The sequence below is a fragment of the Phalaenopsis equestris genome, unplaced genomic scaffold, assembly GCF_001263595.1.
Source record: "Phalaenopsis equestris unplaced genomic scaffold, ASM126359v1 Scaffold000002, whole genome shotgun sequence".
Taxonomy (NCBI): Eukaryota; Viridiplantae; Streptophyta; class Magnoliopsida; order Asparagales; family Orchidaceae; genus Phalaenopsis; species Phalaenopsis equestris.
Window position 1 is genome coordinate 62,145,615 of NW_018164444.1, and position 22,212 is coordinate 62,167,826.

At 34.1% G+C, this 22,212-nt stretch overlaps 2 protein-coding genes across 4 annotated transcripts in view; one reads left to right on the forward strand and one right to left on the reverse strand.

Annotated features, from left to right (window-relative positions):
* The first annotated feature begins 3,732 nt into the window (after positions 1-3,732).
* Positions 3,733-12,766, forward strand: LOC110026995 (cytochrome c oxidase assembly factor 5). Of its 2 annotated transcripts, none has more exons than XM_020728246.1 (3): positions 3,733-3,828; positions 4,644-4,748; positions 12,572-12,766. In XM_020728246.1, exons 1-3 carry the CDS (start codon positions 3,760-3,762, stop codon positions 12,611-12,613), a joined length of 216 nt encoding a protein of 71 aa, XP_020583905.1. In that variant the 5' UTR covers positions 3,733-3,759; the 3' UTR covers positions 12,614-12,766. The 2 variants fall into 2 exon arrangements, with proteins under 2 accessions (XP_020583905.1, XP_020583911.1); XM_020728252.1 differs by having other exon boundaries at positions 4,644-4,743.
* A 1,567-nt stretch (positions 12,767-14,333) lies between these two features.
* LOC110026978 (poly(ADP-ribose) glycohydrolase 1-like) overlaps positions 14,334-22,212 on the reverse strand; it is a 53,948-nt gene continuing 46,069 nt past the window's right edge. For both annotated transcript variants that reach the window (XM_020728228.1, XM_020728236.1), the window contains exons 9-12: positions 21,071-21,262; positions 20,393-20,455; positions 19,710-19,926; positions 14,334-14,463 (exon numbers count right to left, since the gene is read on the reverse strand). In XM_020728228.1, the coding sequence (XP_020583887.1) occupies positions 19,756-19,926; positions 20,393-20,455; positions 21,071-21,262 (426 nt within the window). In that variant the 3' untranslated portion in view covers positions 14,334-14,463; positions 19,710-19,755. The remainder of the gene's footprint in view (positions 14,464-19,709; positions 19,927-20,392; positions 20,456-21,070; positions 21,263-22,212) is intronic.

Consider the following 22,212-nt stretch of genomic DNA (forward strand, 5'->3'; position numbering starts at 1 on the left):
CAACATTTTGCTCCATATAATATTGTATGTCTCTTTATCATCTTATAAAATTTTCTTTTAAGTCAAAGCGGTTTTTTTCTATCACATAATATTCCTAATGCATTCCTCCACTTCAGTCTTCCAGCTTGAATTCTACTGATAACATCCCCTTTTATATCACCATTACTTTGAACAGTAGATCGATATATCTAAAATGTTTACTCTTTTGAATGATTTGATTGCTTTCCCACTAAATCTAGTGTTATTAAAATTATAATCCATACATTCAATTTTAGATTTACTCAAGCAAAAGTCTTCAAACTCAAATGTAGACTTCCATAATTCAACTTCTTCTAAAACTCTTTCTCTAGTCATATCCACGAGAATGATAGCTTCAATGAAAAGCATAAACCAAGGTATATCCTCATGCAAATGCCTAGTAAAAGCATTCATAACTAAGACAAAAAGATATGGGCTTAAAGCCGAACTCAAACGTAATTCAAGTGAAATATGAAGATATCTTGGTTGATCATTTTTCTATTCGAACACAAGCAACAATTCTAGTATGCATATCTTCAATGACTTAAATATAAATTGTATTAATATCTTTCTTTTCTAGAACTCTCTAAAGAACTTCTTGGAACCTTGTTATAATTTTTTCCTAAATTAATAAAAAATCATTAGTAGGCCCTTCTTACTCTCTCTATACTTTTTCATCATACCTCTAAATAAATGTATAGGTTCCATAGTAGACTTGTTCGACATAAATCAAATTGATTATGAGAATCCTTTGTATCACATATTAACCTATGTTTAATTACTCTCTCTCATAAATTTAATGTACTACACATTGACTCAGTTCATCTATAATCCGCACACTCTTGTGCATCCCCATTCAATCTTAGAAATGGAGGCCAAAATACTCTTTATCCACTCCACATGAGTCTTTTTCGTTCTTAAGATGATATTAAAAAGTTTAGTAAACCAATAAACTTTCAAATCTTCAAAAAGTTTTCACATTTCTATTGGGGATACTATCAGGGCATACTAATTTTTAAATACTTTTAGTAATTTAAAAATATTGTATAGTAATTTAATATATTTTGAGTATATTTTATATTAATATATTTTGAGTATATTTTATATTAATATATTTTAAACGTACTGGATGACAAGCTAATGAAGTCTAAGTTGCCTTGAGCTTGACTTGTTAGCTTATCTAGCTAAGCTAACGAGCCACTTATCGAGCCGAGCACGAGTCGGCTTGACTCACTTACACCCCTTAAATTCAAAATTTTCACGGAAATAAATTTGAATGTTAAAATATAAATTATAGTAAAATAGAATTTTATTATATTTGTTGAAAATAAAAATATTTTTATAATATATATAGTAATTGAAATGTATGTATTTTATAAATTCATTAGTTATTTAAATTGATACAAATCAAATGCATAGAATATTTTTTTATGAAATATTTGAAATAAATTAAAATTTGGAGAGGTGTGTTAGGGTTAGTGGCTGGCAATAAAGGTGAGAACTCATGACAAGAGGTTGTGATGAGCAGCAAACAACATATGTTAATTGTTGTAAAGACATGTGAATGTTAGCAACGAGTGATGATAATGGACTATAAGGAGTATTGATTGACATATATCAAAACTCTCTTCTCCTTGCATTTAGAAATTGTATGTATGTATTTTAAATGTTAATTAAGAAAATCTGATGCACTTCAAAGTTAATGTTGATGTTTAGCTCATTACATTCGATATGTAATGGAACAAAATCTATGTTTGTTTTGATGAAAAATTCAAAAATATTATAAACTTTCACAATGTTATAACCGCTTTTCACGAGGACGGGGGTAAGGCCAATGCTCATTGGCAATGAGGGTGAAAGGGTTAAAGTGAGAATTTTGCATAAGGGTTTGAGGTCAAGAGTTACATGCAAGAGTTTGGCATCACATGAGTTTGAGGTGAAGGGATGCGACTATGACACATGTTGATGGAAGGCCGAGTCTTACGATGGTGGAGCTGCACTCAGGTGCTCAATGAAACACTGGAGATAGAGTCCCAAGTCACGGGATTAAAGACAGAGCAACGAGGACTCCAAATGAGGTCATTCATGAGGGTTGAAGAACAAAGCCACGAGGCTCTATTGTGGCAAAATGTGCTATATTAAAAAATCACTTTATTTTAACAGATTTAAAATGCGAAAAAATTGAATTTGATTGGACATTCTAAAATTTTTGGGGTTTATTTAGTGCTTATTTTAGCCTAAGAAAACATCTTAAAATTTAAATCTCCTACAATCATTTTACCTTGCACTCAATTTTTCAAAACAAACATACCGTACGATATTTCACACATAAGAAATTTCTTTTTTTCTCAAAATTAAAGAGAAAATTGGAATTCAAGGACAATAAATATAATACATTATTAATGCTTTCAATGAAACAACCTCTAATTTGGATACTACGATGACCATTCTGAATTGGATGGTACTAAATAAGAAAATACAGTCCTAAATATGAAAATTTTCATTACAATTACTAACTATAAAGAGATGCACACATTCTCAGAGGAAGATGTTTAAAATTCTTGATAATTGAGATATATAATAAATAAATGTCAAAGTTGGGTTTAAAGAAAATTAGTTTCAATCAAACCTTTATTCATGGTAAATTCCAAGTTCAAGTTGCCATAACAGGATGGTCATCCAAAATCAAGAACATAAACAACTAGTATGTGTTGAAAGAAACTTCGTTTTCTCTCCACAATCACATCATGAATAATGCTTGATGTTTGCTCATTTCAAATTATCCTTATTTTAACATATATAGCAACGAGTTCAATAATCATGACTTTTTTAACGGCCTTATAACAGACAAGTGAGCGAGCATAAACACCTCAAAAAGAGCACTTTTTTAAATTTACAAAGCACAAAGCATAGTTCAACAAAAATTCAAAGCTAATTTCACTCAACCATATCACTTAGAAAAGTATATGCACTTCATAAAACAAAATCATAACAATCAAAATTAAGACAACTATAAGTAGAACATAAACAATAAAATGAAGGCCTTCTTTTGATATAAATAAGGAACATAGGAGATGTGACAATGCTTATATTACATCTAGTGCAATAATATTAAAAAAAACAACTAAAATAGATTGAAAAAGAGTCATTTGGATCTTATGTTACATTTATAACAACTCCTCAGAGAGACGCTTCGAATGCATCATTTCTCAAAATGATTGATATATCTCCTTCCTAAATCATAATGATTTCACATATCCTGTCCGGATCCTCCAAGACATTATATAGATTTCACAACAATAATTAAACTTTAACACTTTGTTAATTGCTCTAAAAGTCAATTTAATATATAAATAAACTACTATTGAAATAGATACTATTAAGCAATTTACAACCATAGGCCCATAACCATACTAACAATAGCGCCTACATTAATATCAATGACATTTTGGGGCATTTACATACATATCACACAATTCTTATTTATTTACGTATATAACAACTAAACTTTTATATTTACATATCTACCTCTCAAATTTTTGACACAACATTAAAAGTATCAACATATATTATTTCAGTCATATGTCTATAAAGCCAATGTGCTATAAATATAAATATGAACTTTTAAATCTTCCGTTTTCTCACACAGACGGTATGTTCACCGGTATTCTTTGGAACCAAATTCGGCACCACTATATAAAGCGATTCGCCCTGCTTCTGGTTTTGGAGAATTATAGGCGAATGTCGAAGTCATGCAAGGGCTTGGCAATGGAGCTCGTGAAATGTCTCAGCGAAACCGACTGCGTAAAGGTGAGCGAATCCACTGTCTCTTCTTTCTCTATTCATTCTTTCGCTTCCTGTCTTTTCCACGCCTTTTGCTTTAATTTCTTAAGAGAGTTTCTGTAGCTATGCAGCGGAGGAATGAATCGAGCGTCATGTCGTGTTGACGTTTTGAACCTTTGTTGAATGGAAGAACGATGTTGGATAATCGAGATTGGGTGGCCTTGCGTTCTGTTTTTCAATGTGGGCATTTGGAGAATCAACGAAGAACATTGAAACGTTTGGAATTATGCTATAAATTTAAGCAGGGTTTACATTTGAGGTGTTAGATAAATTTTAAGATTCAAAACCTTCAGGATTTGCAAAACATAGATTTAGAAGATTAAGTTGATCTAATTTGAGTTAAATCATACTTGCAGCCAAGAAAACCATAATTTATTAATACTTCTCATTTTTTATGGTATTTGCTATTGAATTTAGAATGTGATCTTCAAAAAGGTGAGAGTGTTGGCCCAATGAAGTCCTGTGGGGATTGGTAGGTGGATAGGTGGAAAAAAATCAGGTTCAATGCAAATGACATACAAGCATGGCTAGAGAGAGAGTGGGAGGGAGGGATTGAAGCCACAATTACCTTTCAAACAACCTAATGATTATCCAAAAGGATAATTTCACATCAACTCAAAATCCTAGTGGAAATAAAGCTAAACCTGAACTATTTTGTACATTTTGGTAAATCTAATTGACTGTCTTGCAAATTCTGATTTTTTTGTAACCTAGAAAAAGGTAGAGAATAGTTTAGTATTGCTTCTGTTTGTCTTTTGATTGATTTAAATGCATTTGTGTAGGTTCAAAATAGACCATACAGGGAATGTGCTGGAGAGAAGGAACCTGCTATATCAAGTGAATGTATTGGTCTAAGAGAAACATATTTTAATTGCAAGAGAGGTCAGGTATGTTGCAAAGATGCATTGCATGCTTGAAATGCTTAGCAAAATGTGCATAAATTCATTGTAATCCGGCATCTTTAAGTTTACATGAATATCACACAAACTCTCTTTTAGTCTTTCTCCCCACCATATGATTATCATCCCCAAAAATGTACTGCCCTAATTTTTGATAGCTCTTGCATAGTTTTGTCTTTCTTATTCAGTTCTTTTTTATTTTCAATCTTTTTATCATTTCTCTTCTCCTTCTCATAACAAATATATTATATGACTTCATTCTTAAATATCAAACTCATCTTTGTTGCTCCTAGTCTCAATGACAGTGGTTTTTTGTTGCATGTCCACCTCCTTATATGATCTACAAGGCAACCTGATTTAAAACGTGGAGGAAGAAGGGAAATAAATGTAATTTTTTTTTTGAGTGGACTCATAGCGCCCTCACCCATCTCACCAAATAAATCATTTCAATGCGTCCAAAGCACCGAACAATACAAGATACTTATTTAATTGCTTAATTTGCAATGCAAGGAAATGATTGACATGAGAAAAAATTTGCGAGGGAGTTGCCATAGACATATATTCTATAAATACATGTAAACTAATTTTAATGATGATGTTTTACTGAACAAATCAACAAATCTATATTTTTAATACAGTAAGATTTTTTTGCAATGTAAGTTAAATCAACTTTGACAGAATCTCACGACTGAAATGAACTAGAAAGTGCAGTGTATAGCATGCAAATAGTTAACAATAAAGATATATAGTTTTGTACATATTTTGGTCAATTTATCTCTAGAAAGAACATGAATGTGAGTGAGTTTGCATGCAGAACAATGAGTAATGATGCATATAAAAGCATGCAATAACTTGCACACACTTGTATTTTTCTACAACCTTTATCACAAATTAATAGACGAAGTTTTGAACTAGAATTTGCCCCAAATAACACAAGGTATTTAATTATGCTTTAGATGCAGAATAAGTCATATCATAAAGCATGCTACACATGCTTTTTTACTCGAATGCAATAGAAACTCTTTGGCATAAAAGATGTGTGAATTTATCTGTCAAAAATATTTGTTTGTGTTGGTTTAGAATGGCCTTATACAATTGTGCATCAAATGTTATTGAGAATTAAAAAAACGAGGCACTAGTATTTTTTGTGCAAAATACATGAAAAAATACACATTTTAAAAAATAAAAAAGTTAATAAAACAAATTCCCATAAAAATGAAATATGTTTTAAAAATTGTAATTAAAACAGAGGAGAAGAAAATGGAGATTATATTTCTAAGTTTTATTTAAACACGAAGCTGCGCTGAAAGTTATGGAGAAATAATCATTTATGAAAGAAACAAATTTGGAAATCAATCTTTGGTTTGAAGTTAGAATTAAATATAGCAAAATTCGAATGCGGCCTTGTGGATGGAGAACTATTATCCACAAATGGTTAGATTGTTTTAGATGGAAACGTGAGAGCAACAAATTTTGAATTATTTGAATACTCCTCAAGCTGGGTTGAGTATATTCGTCATGCTTAATTTTTCTATTAGATAATCAATAGTCATTCTTTGTAAAGCCCTGGTGAGGATATTTGTATTTTGAGAGTTTATTAGAATAGAAATTGGATGGACTAGTCCATTTTTAAATTTTTATTAGATCAAATGTCAGTTAATCTCTATTTGTTTAGTACTTTCAAAATGGATAATATTTTTGTAGTAATTATGTTAGCCTGCTTATTATAGGATTATCTTAAAGCTTTTTCCTTTTAACGGTTTATCTCTTTTAGTAATCTTTTTAATCACATTATTTTGCTATTACTAAATGTCACTACCCTGCTTTAAGTTTCAATATTAGTTCTTGAGTTATATCTTACATTTTTATGTAACCATGTTTTCATATGTATAAGTACAATAAATCGAGATTGTTCTTCGGTTTGACTTGCCTCTTGCCTAATAATTTTTTTGAAAATTTTCATTCCATATTGGATGAGTTTTTATATATCATGGCTATCTCTGGTGTCATCTTGAGTTTTTTAATATTGCTGTTAATAGCTTCTATGTGGGAGTTTATTCATTTTTTATCTTATAAACTGAACAAGAAACTCAATACGAGGTGGGTGAGACATAAGCAGTGAGTTGGCGCACAAGACATTGATTCCAAGTTTTATTAATAGGCGTGCTATAGTAGTTTTCTCATTTTTTTTGCTGGTTCCCTTATAGTTTTTGTAAGCTTACTGACAATTTTTTTTCCCTTAAAGTAGACCAAGAATATATTTTATTTGAGAAATAATACTACCTTATTTTGATTGTGGAATTTCTATACAAAAAAGTATTTTAGATTTCTTAATCCTTTTATTTTAAATTATTTTTTTAGAAAGCATTTTAATTATTTATCTTATTTTTAAAGTTACCTGTCTATAAAATATTATCTGCATACACTATCATGATTGCTGCTTTCTGCTAGGCCAGCACTTGATAAAGACAATGTGATTAATTTGGCATTGAATATACCATGAGTGGATTATTTGAGGATGCATAGGGCTTTCTTGATTTTCCATATTTTATAAGTGTTTTTTTGATTTTTCAATCCTGTGAGATATCCCCATATGCCTCATCCTTAAGGTCCCCATTAAGAAAACTATTTTTCTTGTCAACTTATTGTAGAGAACATCCAAATTTACCGACAAAGAGAGAAAAACCTAATCAATGGTTATTGCCATATGATTGTGTATATTGTTTTGTAATAAGTCGGTCTATTTATGTTCTATGATTGTAAAATTCATTTTTATTAAATCAATTTTTTTTTGGTAAGTACAAAACCGTTTCATGGACGCTTTTTTCCAAGGTCCGAGTTTTTCCATTTGGAGGCTTGCGAGGTTTATGACATTCTTTATAATACGTATTTTATCAAGAGACGTGAAGACATTACAAAGTTAAATTAAAGCTTTTCATAGGCCATGAATTATAAATTGGGTGTTTTGTTCATGATTTTGCCTTTTTCCTAATGCATTAGAAAAATGGAGATTAGCTTCATCATGCATGAATTTATTTTCACTTGTTCATGCTAAAATGGTCATTGAACTAGGCTCAAGTTATTGGATGTACCGGACATTTTTTTAATAGCTCTCTTTCATAGATTTTTTCACTCCTAGTATAAATATGAAGCTCATTTCTGCATAAATTTTGCGTTTGATAAGGTGATGAGGGATTTTGCTGTTCTGGTTTGAATTTTGTAGGTTGAAAATATTAAAATGGAGATGAGAAAGTTTACGGCTTTGGAGTGGCTTTTATAGGTTGAGTGAGACATCATGAGGAATTTTTATTGACCTCGTGTTTGATGAGAAAGTATAGTGGATGATCAAATAAGTCTAATATTGGAAATTCTTTTTCTTGAATTTCTTCCTCGGAAATTTGGAAATTTGAATTTTTAGTAGTAAGATTAATGTTCAAAAAAATTTACATCTATGGAATTATAAATTCTTTCTCATAATCAGTTTGGATTTATGCAAGTCTACCATGGAAACTATACATTTATTGAGAGGTTTGATGGAGAAGTACAAAGAGAGTAAGGCGGATCTACGTATGATTTTTATTGATTTAGAATAAGTTTACAATAAGGTTCCAAGAGACGTTCTTTGGAGAGCTCTAGAAAAGAAATGTGTTGCTATGATTTATACTCAAGCCATTAAAAGTTAATAGTGAAGAAAAATTATTTTTAGAGGAAAATACGTTTTGGTTGTTATAGGCTATTATGCCAAAGCTAGACATCACTACATTTTTTGAATTGTATTTGGAATTAAACACATCTCCATTATTAATTATTTCCTATAAGTTTTAAGTTTTGGTAGTGATAAAGATTATATATGAAATTAGCAATATATATTTTTTGTCTTGAGGAGCTTATGGAATGAAGTTGCAATTTTGGTTAGGCACTAAAAATATCCAGTTAAGTTTCAGATATTTTAAGATAATAAAATAACCTGTTGTGAGGAACTTTATAATTGTGTATATGTAATTAGAATATTATTTCATGGTATGAGTTATAATGGCGAATGACAATTTTGTCTCTTCTTATATGATATGAAACCCTCAAGTTTACAACCAAAATAATTGTTTTTTTTTCAAAGAGGTCATCTATGAATATACCTTTTAGGGATCAAACTTATTTTGATGATCTTCCAAATTGGGAGAATAGTTGATTATATTCAATCTGTTATATATTGTTGAAATTGAATGATATCATAATATCTAAAAAATGAGTCTATCATGGAAAGTATACATTTATTGAGAATTTTGATGGAGAAGTACAAAGAGAGTAAGGAGGATCTACATATTGATTTAGAAAAAGCTTAAGATAAGGTTCCAAGAGACGTTCTTTGGAGAGAGAAAAGAAAGTGGTTGATATGAATTCTATTCAAGTAATTAAAAGTTAATAGTGAAGAAAAATAACTTTTCGAAGAAAATATGTTTTGGTTGTTATATGCAATTATGTCAAAACTAGACAATCACTATCATTTTTTGAAGTGTATTTGGATTTGAACACTTCTCCATGATTAATTATCTCCTATCAGTTGAAGTTTTGGTAGTGATAAAAATTATATGAGATATTAGCAATATATATTTTTTGTCTTGAGTACATTATGGAATGAAGTTGCAATTTTGGTTAGACACTAAAAATATTCAATTAAGTGGCAAATATTTTAAGGGAATAAAATTACCTGTTGTGAGGAACTTTGTAATTATGTATATGTAATTAGAATACTATTATTTCATGGTATGAATTATAATGGCGAATGACAATTTTGTCTCTTATCATATGATATGATGCTCGCAATTTTTCTATCAAAGTAATTGTTTTTTTTTTCAAAGAGGCCATCTGTGAATATACCTTTTAGGCGATCAAACTTAGTTTGATGATCTTCCAAGTTGGGAGAATAGTTGATTATATTCAATATGTTATATACATTGTTGAAATCATATTATCTAAAAAATGAGTACATCGGCCACACATTGGGTTTGGGAGGCGGTACACCCTGACAACTTAAGGCGTGATAAAATGAATGAAACTTCTTTTGTATTCTCAAGAGAAAAAATGTATACTAACAATATTGAAATTAAGTAAGAAAATATAAATTTTATTCTATAAATAAGAGTCCAAATATTACAACTAAAAGAAAAGTAATTGACTGAAGCAAAACTAAACTGATAATAGGAAATAACTACTCAAAACCTAAAAATAAAATAAAATAAATAATGTAAAAATTGAAAATATCAAAAAGAAATTTAGAACTTTGATGTTTGCTTCTTTGGAGACGGTCTTGCAAATGGTTGAATGGAACCGACCATACATAAAGACAAGGAATTATGACATGGAGTATGAACAACAAAATGGACAATTCACTATGTGCGTGTGTGTACATGGAGTATGAATAACAAAATGGACAATTCACTATTTTTGTGTTTGCGCGCACGCACATGGTGTATGAATAACAAATTAGATGATTCACTGTGCGCGCGCGCGCGTACATGAAGTATGAATAACAAAATGGACGATTCACTGTGTCTGTATGCGTGCATGTGTGACACTATAAAGGTTGAAGTTGAAATCAACATAATATGAACATACTCAATCCATTTAATGAAATATGAAATCATTGAAACACAATGCAATCACTCTGTGAGTCCGTCGGCTCGACTAGTCAATATTCAAAAAAGCTCCCGTAACTTGTAAGTCATCACACATATAAATACATTGACCAATTTTTCAATGGAATTTTATTCAAATAACATGACCAACATATTTACTATTTCAAGTATGATCATAATATGTGAGAAATCTAATTGCAATCCATAAGATTAACTTGTCAGAAAAGAAAACATTATAGTTATATGATAATCAAATATGCAAGGAGCTGTGTAACAATAAAATATATTTAATTACTTCATTATGAGCAATAAATGAATCCTAAACTAAGTGCGAAAAAAACAAATTGAAGCAAAATTTGTTGGATTGATAATCCTACAAAGTAACTATAAATTTAATACAAGGAGTAAAGATAACATCTCTAACTATGAAGCTTTCTTTTATTCCTCAACAAATAACAATTACTTACCTGAGAAGAGCGAGAAAGTATGAATCTAATTAGAGCCATCTCAACCTTAGTGTATCAAAATAATCAAATAATTTACTATATATTAAAAAATTCTTTTAAAATCGAAAAAAAAAATGAATTAAAGGAAGGAGGGGCTCACGCGATCAATCTGCAGAGGAAGGAGGAAGAAAGGGGTTCGACTCTTGATGGGTGTTACCGTGTAAGACGAGGAAATGAGCGCTGCAACCAGAGCTTGGGAGGAGGAGAGGAGTTGCTCAAGAGAATTTGGTGTTTGTAAGAGGAGAGGGAGAGTGTGTGTGTGATGCCCTAACACTTACGTTGCTAATAAATAGAGGAGAGAGGTGTCAAGGTTGAGTGGGAAAAAAAAAAAAATTAACATAAAAAATCGTGTTGTGGCAATTTCTGGATGACGGTAAGCCAAAAAGGAAAGGGAATTGAGAGATTTTTGCTCCGTGAAGCATGGAAGTTGCAGGAAGGGGGTCAGGATTTGTGCATTCAATTCACGACACTCGGGCGTATGCCTGATGTTCGACTCTCACAACATTAAGCCTAATCGACTTTATCACTCATAAAGCTTACCCAAGACCTAGCTTGGGAGCAAGAGCTTCTGGTGAAATCTTAATCCTAGTCTAGGCCTAACCAATTATTTGGTTAATTCCAGCCCAAATTTGTTAGGACAGATTGCGAGACCTAAGCTTTTGTAGCCATATTTCATTTCAACCTAGCCTGAGTTCTAGGAGACCCATAACCTCATGGTCAGCTCTGTGGTCAACCTAGTCTAATACACTAAAATTGGGCGAACGTAAAGCTTATCCCCATGGATTTAACCACCTAGGAATCATCCACACATACACTAGGACCCTAGGGACTCACGTATTTAAAACCCTTTGTTAAAGCTCTTGGTCATTCCTAGTCTAAATGGATCAAAATAGCCCATTTGCGCTCATTTCTCCTAAACTAGAGCACACTAGGCCGCCCTAATTATAGGAGAGTTTAGAAAACCGACCAAAGCCTAATGGGCCTGCGTATGGTCAATTGATTCAAAATTATCAATCTCAAGCTAGAGGTGGTGGAAAATTGCTATGTATAAATATTTGAAGTTATTATAAAGTATGCAAGTACTTCTTTTTTACTAGAGTTGGAGTGTATCTTGAAGCTAAAATTTTTTTGATGTGTATCTACCCATTAAGAGAGAAAGATGATAATTAAATCACCATGTTATGCTTTAGTTGTTTAAGCAAATCATATGCTATTATATGTAGTGTTTCTTAGATGTTGATATTATAAGTTGGAAGATTGAACACCCCTTATAATATTAGAAGAGGATGTTAAAAGTATTTGCGTGTTGATGCTCTTAGCCTTTTCATCTGCCGCAGATAATAATAAATGCATGAGCTACACCCCATTGTATTGATTAGTATTGAGTTAGGCTCCTTTTCATTACATAACGTTGTACACTTATGAGCTACATCTCGTTGTGCATACAAAATGTATATTCGCGGATGATGAGTAAGTTTCATGCTTAGGAATTGCTTTTGAAGATTGATATATTTAGTACATACTAAAATGATGAATTATGATATGATTAGCCTAAGTCATGTTCATACTATGATCCATTTATTGTCTTATTTTGTTTTAGTTGTTGGTTAGATATAGTTTGTAAATAAATTAAATAATTGTTTTGTTTTTTTTTTTAATTGGAAACTTGCAGGTTGATATGAGGGCAAGGATTCGTGGTAATAAGGGCTACTGACTGAGAGTCCTTGAACTTTAGCATTCACTCACGTATCCATCTTAATGGATTGAGCTGTTTTTGAGTGTGAAAATTTAACTATGATATAAATGAGGGGTGATTAAATTTCTAGCTTTGTTCAGTTAATTTATTTATTTGTTTTGAACTTGATCACAGGATATAGTCAATAGTTGGAGTTTAAACATGCAATATGTGGCAACATTATTTTTGTATATGATATTTGAGTTAACCCTAATTGGAAAAAATTAAATAAAATTATTGAAAATAAATATATGATTACAATAAAAATATAATAACAAACAAAAGCAAAAATGATTAGAGTGTATCCCAAGAATTGCGGTAGTAATGGTTGGCTAGGATTTGGAAGGTGGTGTGGGAGGAGTAGTGGCAATGTCGACAAGACGAAATGGAGGAAACAGCTGGCCGAGAGTTCGAAACAACAAAAAACCTGAAAAAGGGTGTTTCTGGGCGGTTGTAGCGGGTAGGAATGAGAATGACAATGAGTGTGGGGCTTCTAAACAAGCAAGAATGACAATGATGGTGACAGGAAGGTGTGCGGCTGCAGGACCACAAAGGGAGGGCTGTCCCAGGCTTGTAGCAATGAGAGGAGTGGTTGGACAACGAAGATTGGCGGTTGGAATAAATTAAAACGAGGTGGGAGGTGGTTGGAGATGGTTGTTGGTAGAGGTGGTGGCTGGCGATTGAAGTTGAAGGAAGACAACGAGAATGTTGTCTGGTAGTTTCGACAGTGTGGACAGGCGACAACAACAGCGTCTAAAGGGTTGCAAAGGAGGGGAAATTGAAAATAAATATCTTCATTGGATCAAATTACAATTGAAGTACCATTCGATTCTTAGGAGATGATTCCACTTCAGATGAATTAAGGTTATTAAGTTCAACAGTATGTTGTAATTTTTTTTTTTTTTAATTATTAGTTGTTGTTGGCGGTGATGTTCGTCACATTTTTGATATGAAATTGGCATGTACATTAACTGGACATTTTTTATTTTTGCTAAAAACAAAGGTTAGGATGAATTAAGGTTATTAAGTTCATTGTAAAATAATTATAATATATATAAGAAATTATTTAAATTTATATTAAACTCATCTCAACATAAATTCAATAAATTTGAGATTTATTTATTTTTTACAAGTTTTGCCAAATTTTCAAGTAGAGTTCATGATAATTTCAAGAAAGAGGTTAAAATTTCTAGCATACATGAATTCTACATTTGCATGTCTCATTTTTGCCTCTACCCAAATGAATTCAAAATGTATAACACTGTTAAAGCATAAAGATATTAAAAAGGGAAATTTACATAAAATAGCACAGAATTTTATGCATTTATATATCTCACATTTAAACTGCAGTTTTTTTTTTTTACTTTAAACTTAATGCATGAAAAGTACTATGCATGTAAATATGAAAGTTTAGATGTAAGATATGTAAATACATAAGAATTGTGTGCTATGTATGTAAATGAACCCTTAACTGACGAAAGCTAGAAGTCATCAATTCTCATTATATTCAGGAGAAAAAAAAGGGTACAAATATTCAAATTAAGTTGTGATAATCTTCAAATTTACATTGAAATAATCAATGAAAAGTAATATCATGATCATCTCAAAGCAAAATTATGATTATAAAATTCATTTTCCTGATCAAAATTAAGATGGAACATTATTATCCAATTTTTAAACTAAAATGTAAAAGATTCCTCTTATCAATTTTTGATGTCACCTACAAGAAGCATGGGTTGTGTTCAGTTTTTCGTCGTCCAAGGCATTCAATTGGAGCTCCTGGTACGTGCCCGAGCATGATATCGGAACTAGTATCGACTCGATCATACCTGAGAAAATTCACCGTAAGGTGGTATTAGCCCAAACTCCGGACGTATTTTATGTCTGTTTTGATGTTAAGAGACCCAACTCCATCAATCCAGAGTCTTTTAAGACCAAAGGTAATCATCAAGATCTCCCACGCACATTTTGAGATAATTCGAGTTCAGACCGATTTCAACCCTCGCGGGGTCGAGGACCCTGTCAACACTGAAAACCTCGTTCTGAAACCCCTAAAATGTTCATGTATGAGTTACAAGGTTGTATTCTAGCAATACATAACTTTCAATGGCTTCTAAATCAACAAGGACCCTCCTACGGTCAACCGAGCAAACATTTGGGTTTGGAACACCCTACCCGCACGCTGGTCCAGAGCAACTGTTGGCTACTATTTTCCCGTCAAATGATCGATAAAAATACATATTTTCAAAGTTATGGGGTCATATTTCAATCATGTTTGGCCCCCCATAGCTCGTGGAATCAAAGAAACCTTCTGTCAGACAATCCACGAGAAAATCAAGGTTTTCGAGATAGACCATCGCCTAGGCACCAGTCCCGGGCACCTAGGCACCCAAAACTTCTTTCCAGAGCCATTTACCCATCCTTGGGAAAGCAGGTGACAATCCCAGGCGCTTAGGAGCCCAAAATCACCAAAAAAAATGGCCTTTCTCGAGCGTTGGGAAAGTAGGCGCTAGGGTACCAGAGTCGCAGTGCCTAGGTGCCAGTTCAGTTCCATGAAGGAATTTTTCTCATTTTTGGGGCCGTTTTGATCCCAGTGCATTTCCCTAGGCAGCCGAAAAGATGGATCTCCTTTGAGGGGATTTCCTTTGGGGATGGAAAACGAGGATGATAATACCTCTTTTAGGGCTCTTTTGGAAGCTTCCAAGGTGAGGGAGCAAGGCCATTTTTGGCAAATTAGGAGGGAAAGTGGGGTTGGTTGGCTTCTTCTTCCATAACTCCTCCAAAGCAAAGATCTTTAGCATTTTGGGAGTAGGGAGGAGAGCTTGTTCATCTTCTTCCTAGAGAGAGCTTGAGCTTCTTCTTCCTTGGAGCTAGAAGATCTTCTTAGAGGATTGAAGATGAGAGCTAGAAGGTCTTCTTAGAGGATTGAAAATGAGAAAAGCTTGGGAGAAAGGTAGGAATGATGCTCAGTTTCCCACTACCTCTTCTTCTTGTTCCTTTTCTTCTTCTTCCACAAAGAGCCCTCTTCTTCCTCTTCTCATTTATCTTCCTTCACCACTTTTCTTGACTGCGTGAGAAGACTTTCTTAAGGAGGAGGTGTGCTAACTAAGAAGCAAGGCATTAACTCTCCTACGACAAAGGAAAACTTCTTCATACTTTGGGGAAGGATCATCAAAGCTTAGCCCCAACTTCACCGAAGCTCGAAACTCCGCCGTAACCTCGCCGAACTCTCATTCTAAAGGAGCGCTTCATCATTCTTTGGAGAAGAGGCAGGGCAAAACCTCACCGGAGCTTCACCCAAACTGCGCCTGAGCTCTGACAACCAAAGAGAACATTACGAGCAATGGCCATGAAGGTGAAACTTTTTGATTCCTTGTGATTTCTTTCTTTAGAGCCCCTAGGTATGGATGTTAGAGTCATTAGATAGGGTTTTGTTGTGCCTAGAAGAAGGCCAATGTAGGATTAGTAGCTTTTCGTGGACTTTCCCTTGCAAATCCAACGAGTGAACCTATCATTTTTTTTCTAGATCTAAATCCAAAACGAGGGATCGTTCAATCCCATGTTTGCTCCGACGATTTCGCCCTCATGACGAGAAGAGCTAATTTCACTGTTTAGGCGTAGAGAAAAGAAAGTCTAAAGGTTTTGACGTTCCATACGCCGTAAAGGATTTTCCAAAATCTTTATCACTGGGCAAATAGAAGCAGTCGCTCGTTGCTTTGTAGCAACACCCGCTTACTCCCGTCAATTACCTTTAGGGTTTTCCTGTGAGATTGTTAGAATAAGTAAAGTTCGCAATTTAGCATGGATGTTTGCATATGCTTGTATGTTTGACCGCATTTTGCATGTGTCATTTAGATCTGGCGGGCCGTCCCGGCCAGGTCAACCGACCACCTAGGTCCAACCGGCTGCCCTAGCCTGGCCCACCAACCACTTATGTCCAACTAGTGGCCCCGACCCGGTCGACCAACCACTATGGTTCAATTGGTCACTAAGGTCCAATCAACCGTTCAAGTAGGCACAACTGACTGCCTCGACTCGATTGACCGACCACTTCAATCCAAATGACCGCCCCGACCCGACCAATCAATCACTTTGATCCAGTTGGTCGCCCTGACCCGACCAATCTCTCTTGGTTTGGCACCCAGTTGACCGCCTCGATCAACCTAAAGGGTCAATTGACTAATTTCACTTTCATGTCATGTCTCTTGCATGTTTTTGCACATTGCCTGCATGCCACCTTTGCATATGCACCCACCTCAGTTTGATTGGTCGCCCCGACCCAATCAACTGATCACTTTGCTTTGACTGACCACAAAGACCTGATCATAAAACCACATTCTTTGGTTTGATCGGCTCCCAAGGCCCGATCACAAAATCAATCTTTTGGTTCGACCAACCAACCAAGTTCAGTCACAAAACCAAACCACTTTGGTTCAATTAGCTACTAAGGCCTAATAAACTGGTACTTGCATGTTGCATGTGTTCACACTTTCATTTGTGTACTATTGCATGTTTAGCTCACATAACATTTTGTGTGTTCACAACAATCATGTGTCTTTCTGGAGTCACTATTTCTCGCACACTTACCATGACACTTGTGTCTTCTTCGGGGATTGCTTGCATATCAAGCCTACTCAATATGTGATTCTCTAGCGAGAAATGTATCACTTTAATACATGTGTGCTCAATTCGAGACACGCCTCAGAGCCACCAAACCCTTTGAGTGCACAATGTGTGCTCACAATTTTGTCATTTGCATGTGCATTGCCGTGTGTATTTTGATAGCGAGCTAGACTCGTTAGGTGAGTGACCTCGTGTTTGTCACAATGCATTAACAAACATTGTTTGTTGGGTAAATCCCGTTGAACAATGCAAGTTATTGCATCTGAATCACATAAGTGTCAGTGTGCTAAGGAATCCAAGAGAACTAACTTGTGTCAACTTGCATTTTTAAGGGTTTGCATTTAATGAGCCTATTAAAAAAAAACTATTATTTTTCTACTTATGATATCCATCATACTTTTCAAAACTATGCAAATAACGAATTAGACCATATGTGAGACCAAACTTTTTCAAAATCCATCATATGTGACACTCTTTAGATCCCTTGAATCTTAAATATGGGGTATGTGTGACGACCACGTTAAAGTCATACATACCCGAAAAATTTACCCTGAGCATTTAGATGCTGATTAAGACATTTTTTGTTAGATAGTGTGCTAAACTAGGGCTAGGATGTTAGATAGCATTTTTAATGCCTAGCTATAATTCTCTGCCAGTTCTGCTATAAGCTCTCCCTGCTAGACATTTCTCATATGTCTTGCATGAGATAACCCATGCTAACATTTTTTGCAGGCTGAGTCCTATATTTTTCTTTTATCATGCATTTAATAGAGTTCTAAGATCTAGTTTATATCAGAAATAAGATACGAGCACAAGTTTTGAGGCTGATGACTCGTCAAACCACATGATAGGGACTAGAAGCAACAACTCATGTCCCATATCTTAGTTCTGAATTTATACTCTTGTATAAAATTAGGACCGAAAATATATATGCAGAGTCCGACCGTTTTTACTGCTTTCCTGGGATATGTTTCAACCCAACAACACCAACTTGTTCTTATTATTTTGATTGACTTGCCCTTTTTCTATTTCGTGACTGCTTTGCTTTCATACTTTCTTATTAGATTGCTGCTTGTCTGAGATATCCGTTACATAAAATAATCTAGACTCATTAAGAACCCTAAAATTTTTAACTTTCTACAAATTCATAATAACAAAAGATTATAATTAATCAAAATTTAGGATTAAAACATTCTGGATTTTCAAAAACCACACTTTATTTTCTGCATGGCGTTCGAGCCGGATTTTAAATGAGTTGCATGCATGACTATACACATCATCATAATTAATAGGGTTTTCATGACAGAGAATTGTGGTAGACAACTGCATCATATGCATATACCTGAGGAGAAATCCCCACACTTCTTCATACTTGACCTGACCAAGCATAACTTTTTACCTAGGAGGCTGCCTAGGACGATTAGGGCGTTAGAGGCATCCCCAACCCAGACGTGATATAAGTTCTTTGTGCGGATTATTTCCAACTTTATAGCTGAACCTTCTTTTATCTTGTTTTCAACGACAACTCTACTATTTTTCTTGGCGAGCACAAGCCCCACCTCTTTGAGCTCTTATTTATTTAGGGTCATAGGAACTGGAATTTACTTCCTTTGACTTTAGGGCTATTAAGACTTTCTTGGATGACGCAATTCACAAATTACTGATAAGGAGCGTCAGTTGTGTTGAGTCGACTACTTTCACAATCAAGTAGACTTAAAGTTAGCTTGGGATGATGGATAAATGATATTCTGACATGGCTACCTCTACCTTTTTTAGGGAATCTTTTCTTATTGACACCTCTTTCGAGTTCTGTCGATTCCTTTGACAAATCGTTGATATAGTCTTGTGGACCCCGCATGCCTAAGCGTCACCGTTCGTAGTGGTTACAGTGATTCACCCTCTGCCCTATGTCCCGATATAAATATCGAAAGTATCAAGATTTTCCCTTGAGATGATTTAAATCCATTGATGTCCCAAATAACCATATTTCATTAAATTATGTAAGCAAGACCTTTTTCATCGAGAGTTTTCTTCCATATCCGCCAAGATGCAATTAATCAAGAGAATAAGTTCCTTTGGGAGCTGCTCTTGACCATAGAAAAAATATTTAAACTTGAATTTCTGGTTGTGGGTTGCTTTCATAAGGTCCTATTCACAGATATGTCTCCACCGTATTTTTGATCCAATCTCGTTTCGGACGTACGCTTTGAGGTTATCCATGCGAAGTTCACTTACGAAAGTTCTCCATGTTATTTCTCTCATCTGTCTATTGTCTATCGTATATCCCTCCTTTCGGTTCCTCTCCTCTTCGGAGCATTCATTTCATCCGAGAATAATATGACGATTATACATAGACAAACTGGTGACTCCTTCAAAAATAAAAGAAAGAAAAAGAACAAAGACAGTTCCAAATAGATTTACAAATATAAAATTATATAGAGTAATTTGAAACCTGGAATAAAAATGGTTGATGAAAGGCAGGCAGTACCAATACTGAATTATTCGGACATGTAATGAGCATTATTGTTAATTGTAGCCGCATCATCTGGTAAAAGCCAGCTGAAGAAAGCAATGGTGGTTTCTCTGTTTAATCTTTGTGTGGAGTATTCAATCAATATGCTCCATAGATCTCCTACTGTCCAGCCTTGAGATAAGATCCAGTGAGATACCTGGAAAAATGCGATGCCAAATTATAGGAAGATTTACATACATATCACTCAATTCTTATGTATTTACATATCTAACAACTAAACTTCAATTTTTACATGCATAACCCCTTGCTTATGCATGAAAAGATGAATTCAAGATTTGGGTGGCATAAATCTCAAAAGCCAATATTTAAGAGTTACATACATACCACTTTATCTGTGCATGAAAGAGGTGTTTTACTTTTTACTTTTAAATTAGTGGAACTTTTATGTGATATGAACTATTTTGGTGGTATAAATGTAGAAAGTAAAGTTTGTAAAAAGTAAAGTTTATGTGGTAGATATGTAAATATATAGGATTTGGGTGGTGTGTATATAAATGAACCATTAAATTAAGACTTCCAAATTGCAGAAAGACTACCATGCATTTACGTTAATTATAAAACATCAAAGCAGGAAGAAAATTACTAATAGCTGAAGAATATACCTCATCCAATTTCCGCAGTTCTGTTGTTCCGAAGGTATAGTAATGCATGAATGGTCTCAATGCCTGCAGTATTAATTTAATTATTTGAAAGAATTACCCAGGGATCAAACAAAGCAAGAAAAAAACTATTAATGGCGCCGATGATGATGACAAAAAACAAAATGCTGAATGAGGCAAGTTAAAAAATTTATATGGCTCATGCCCATCATTTTGTTGTCCTAGATGTCATATGCGGATGAAAACTGAAGCACACCCAGAATAAGATGGCTTCATAGAATCAGTTTACCAACAATCATACAATAATAACAAAACTCAGAAAAAATTCCCATGATTAACAATTTATAGAAAGAATTACATACATACCACTCACTCATGTATTTACAAATCTAACAGCCAACCTTCAATCTTTACATATATAGCACCTTATTTATGCATGAATTTGACTCTTTGAAAGTTAAAATGGCAGTTTTTTCCATTTCATATGAATGATTTGGGTGGTATAAATGTAAAAAGAAAAGCTTTTGTGTTAGATATGTAAATTCATAGAAATCGGGTGGTATGCATGTAAATGCCCCTTTATAGTAAACTTAACCAAATCTAATACAGATCCCATACATTAAAGCCAAAAATAAAATAATGATAATTTTAGAAGATAAATCCATACAAATGTAACACAACCTGAGATGCAGCAAGCCACTGAACTACACTCTTAATCTGTGGATCTCCACCAAAAGCACCACAGCCCCAGTTACCAGTTGCAATTCCAATATCTTCCACAGAGGTCTCTGAAGTAGTACTCAACTTATCGCCACTATGGTTTTCAAAACAAGCAACAGGATCCTGAGTTTGCGGCGGAGTATCACTGGAACCCTGTATACAGTACAAGAAAGAATTATAAATAGGAAGATTTACAAACATAAAACTCCGAACCTAGTAATTTACATATCTAATACCTAATCTTTAATTTTTACATATATGCCACCTTATTTATGTATGAATTGCCAAAATTGGATGTTACAAAGAGTCACCTTGTTTAAAATTTGAGCGCCTATGTAAAATCTCATTAACAATGTTGAGGTCAGCATGCACACACTGACACCGATAAAAAACAATAACAAACTCAAATAGTCAAACTAGTAAGCAAGCCTATTGATTCCCGTACAGTTACCTCAGGCGAATATTCTTCGTCGGAATCAACATCATCCTTTTGCTATTCTTCCTTTTTGGGGACTAAGTATTTGCAGGTAGAAGACTGAGAAGCTAACTGAAAATGTTTGACAGAGAACCTGGCTGATCTCTCCAACTACCCTCAATCTTGATTTATATGTTTTCACATACTTCAAGACACTCTGAAAATAGCCTCCTTCCAAGGCCTAATGCAAGAACCGGGAATTGTTCTGGATGCTAGAAGGCAGTAGGAATCCAATTCGCTTGTTTTCTTTGCTTTGAAGGTAACTGGACGGTGCAATGGAAAAAAGTGGATGGACGCATTGGTTGCACAAAAGAAAGGCTAATGATCAAGGCAAACCAAGATTGGCATGGTCTTGGACCCCATTATGCCCTCCTGCTCTCTCACCTCTCCTGAAATAATGTGTTTTGCTGCTGTTTTGGATTTCATGCAGCCAAAATTTGGGTAGACAGCCACAAGAAATGCAGAAAAGGGGTTCAAGAATGCTATGAAGGAGAGATGGAAGTTTGGTAGATCGATTTTGGTGAAATCACAGACTTCACTGCGATCCCGTCCCCTTCTCTCCTCTCCAAACTTATGGAATACACCCGAAACAGGGAATCCTTCCAACAGCTCAAGAATACCTGAAATA

Excerpts from the sequence above, each read along its gene's own strand:
- LOC110026995 (XM_020728246.1), top strand. The coding sequence starts at position 3,760 with ATGTCGAAGTCATGCAAGGGCTTGGCAATGGAGCTCGTGAAATGTCTC. Across the intron at positions 3,829-4,643 it reads GCGAAACCGACTGCGTAAAG|GTTCAAAATAGACCATACAG; the intron begins GTGAGCGAATCC and ends GCATTTGTGTAG. Across the intron at positions 4,749-12,571 it reads TTAATTGCAAGAGAGGTCAG|GTTGATATGAGGGCAAGGAT; the intron begins GTATGTTGCAAA and ends GGAAACTTGCAG.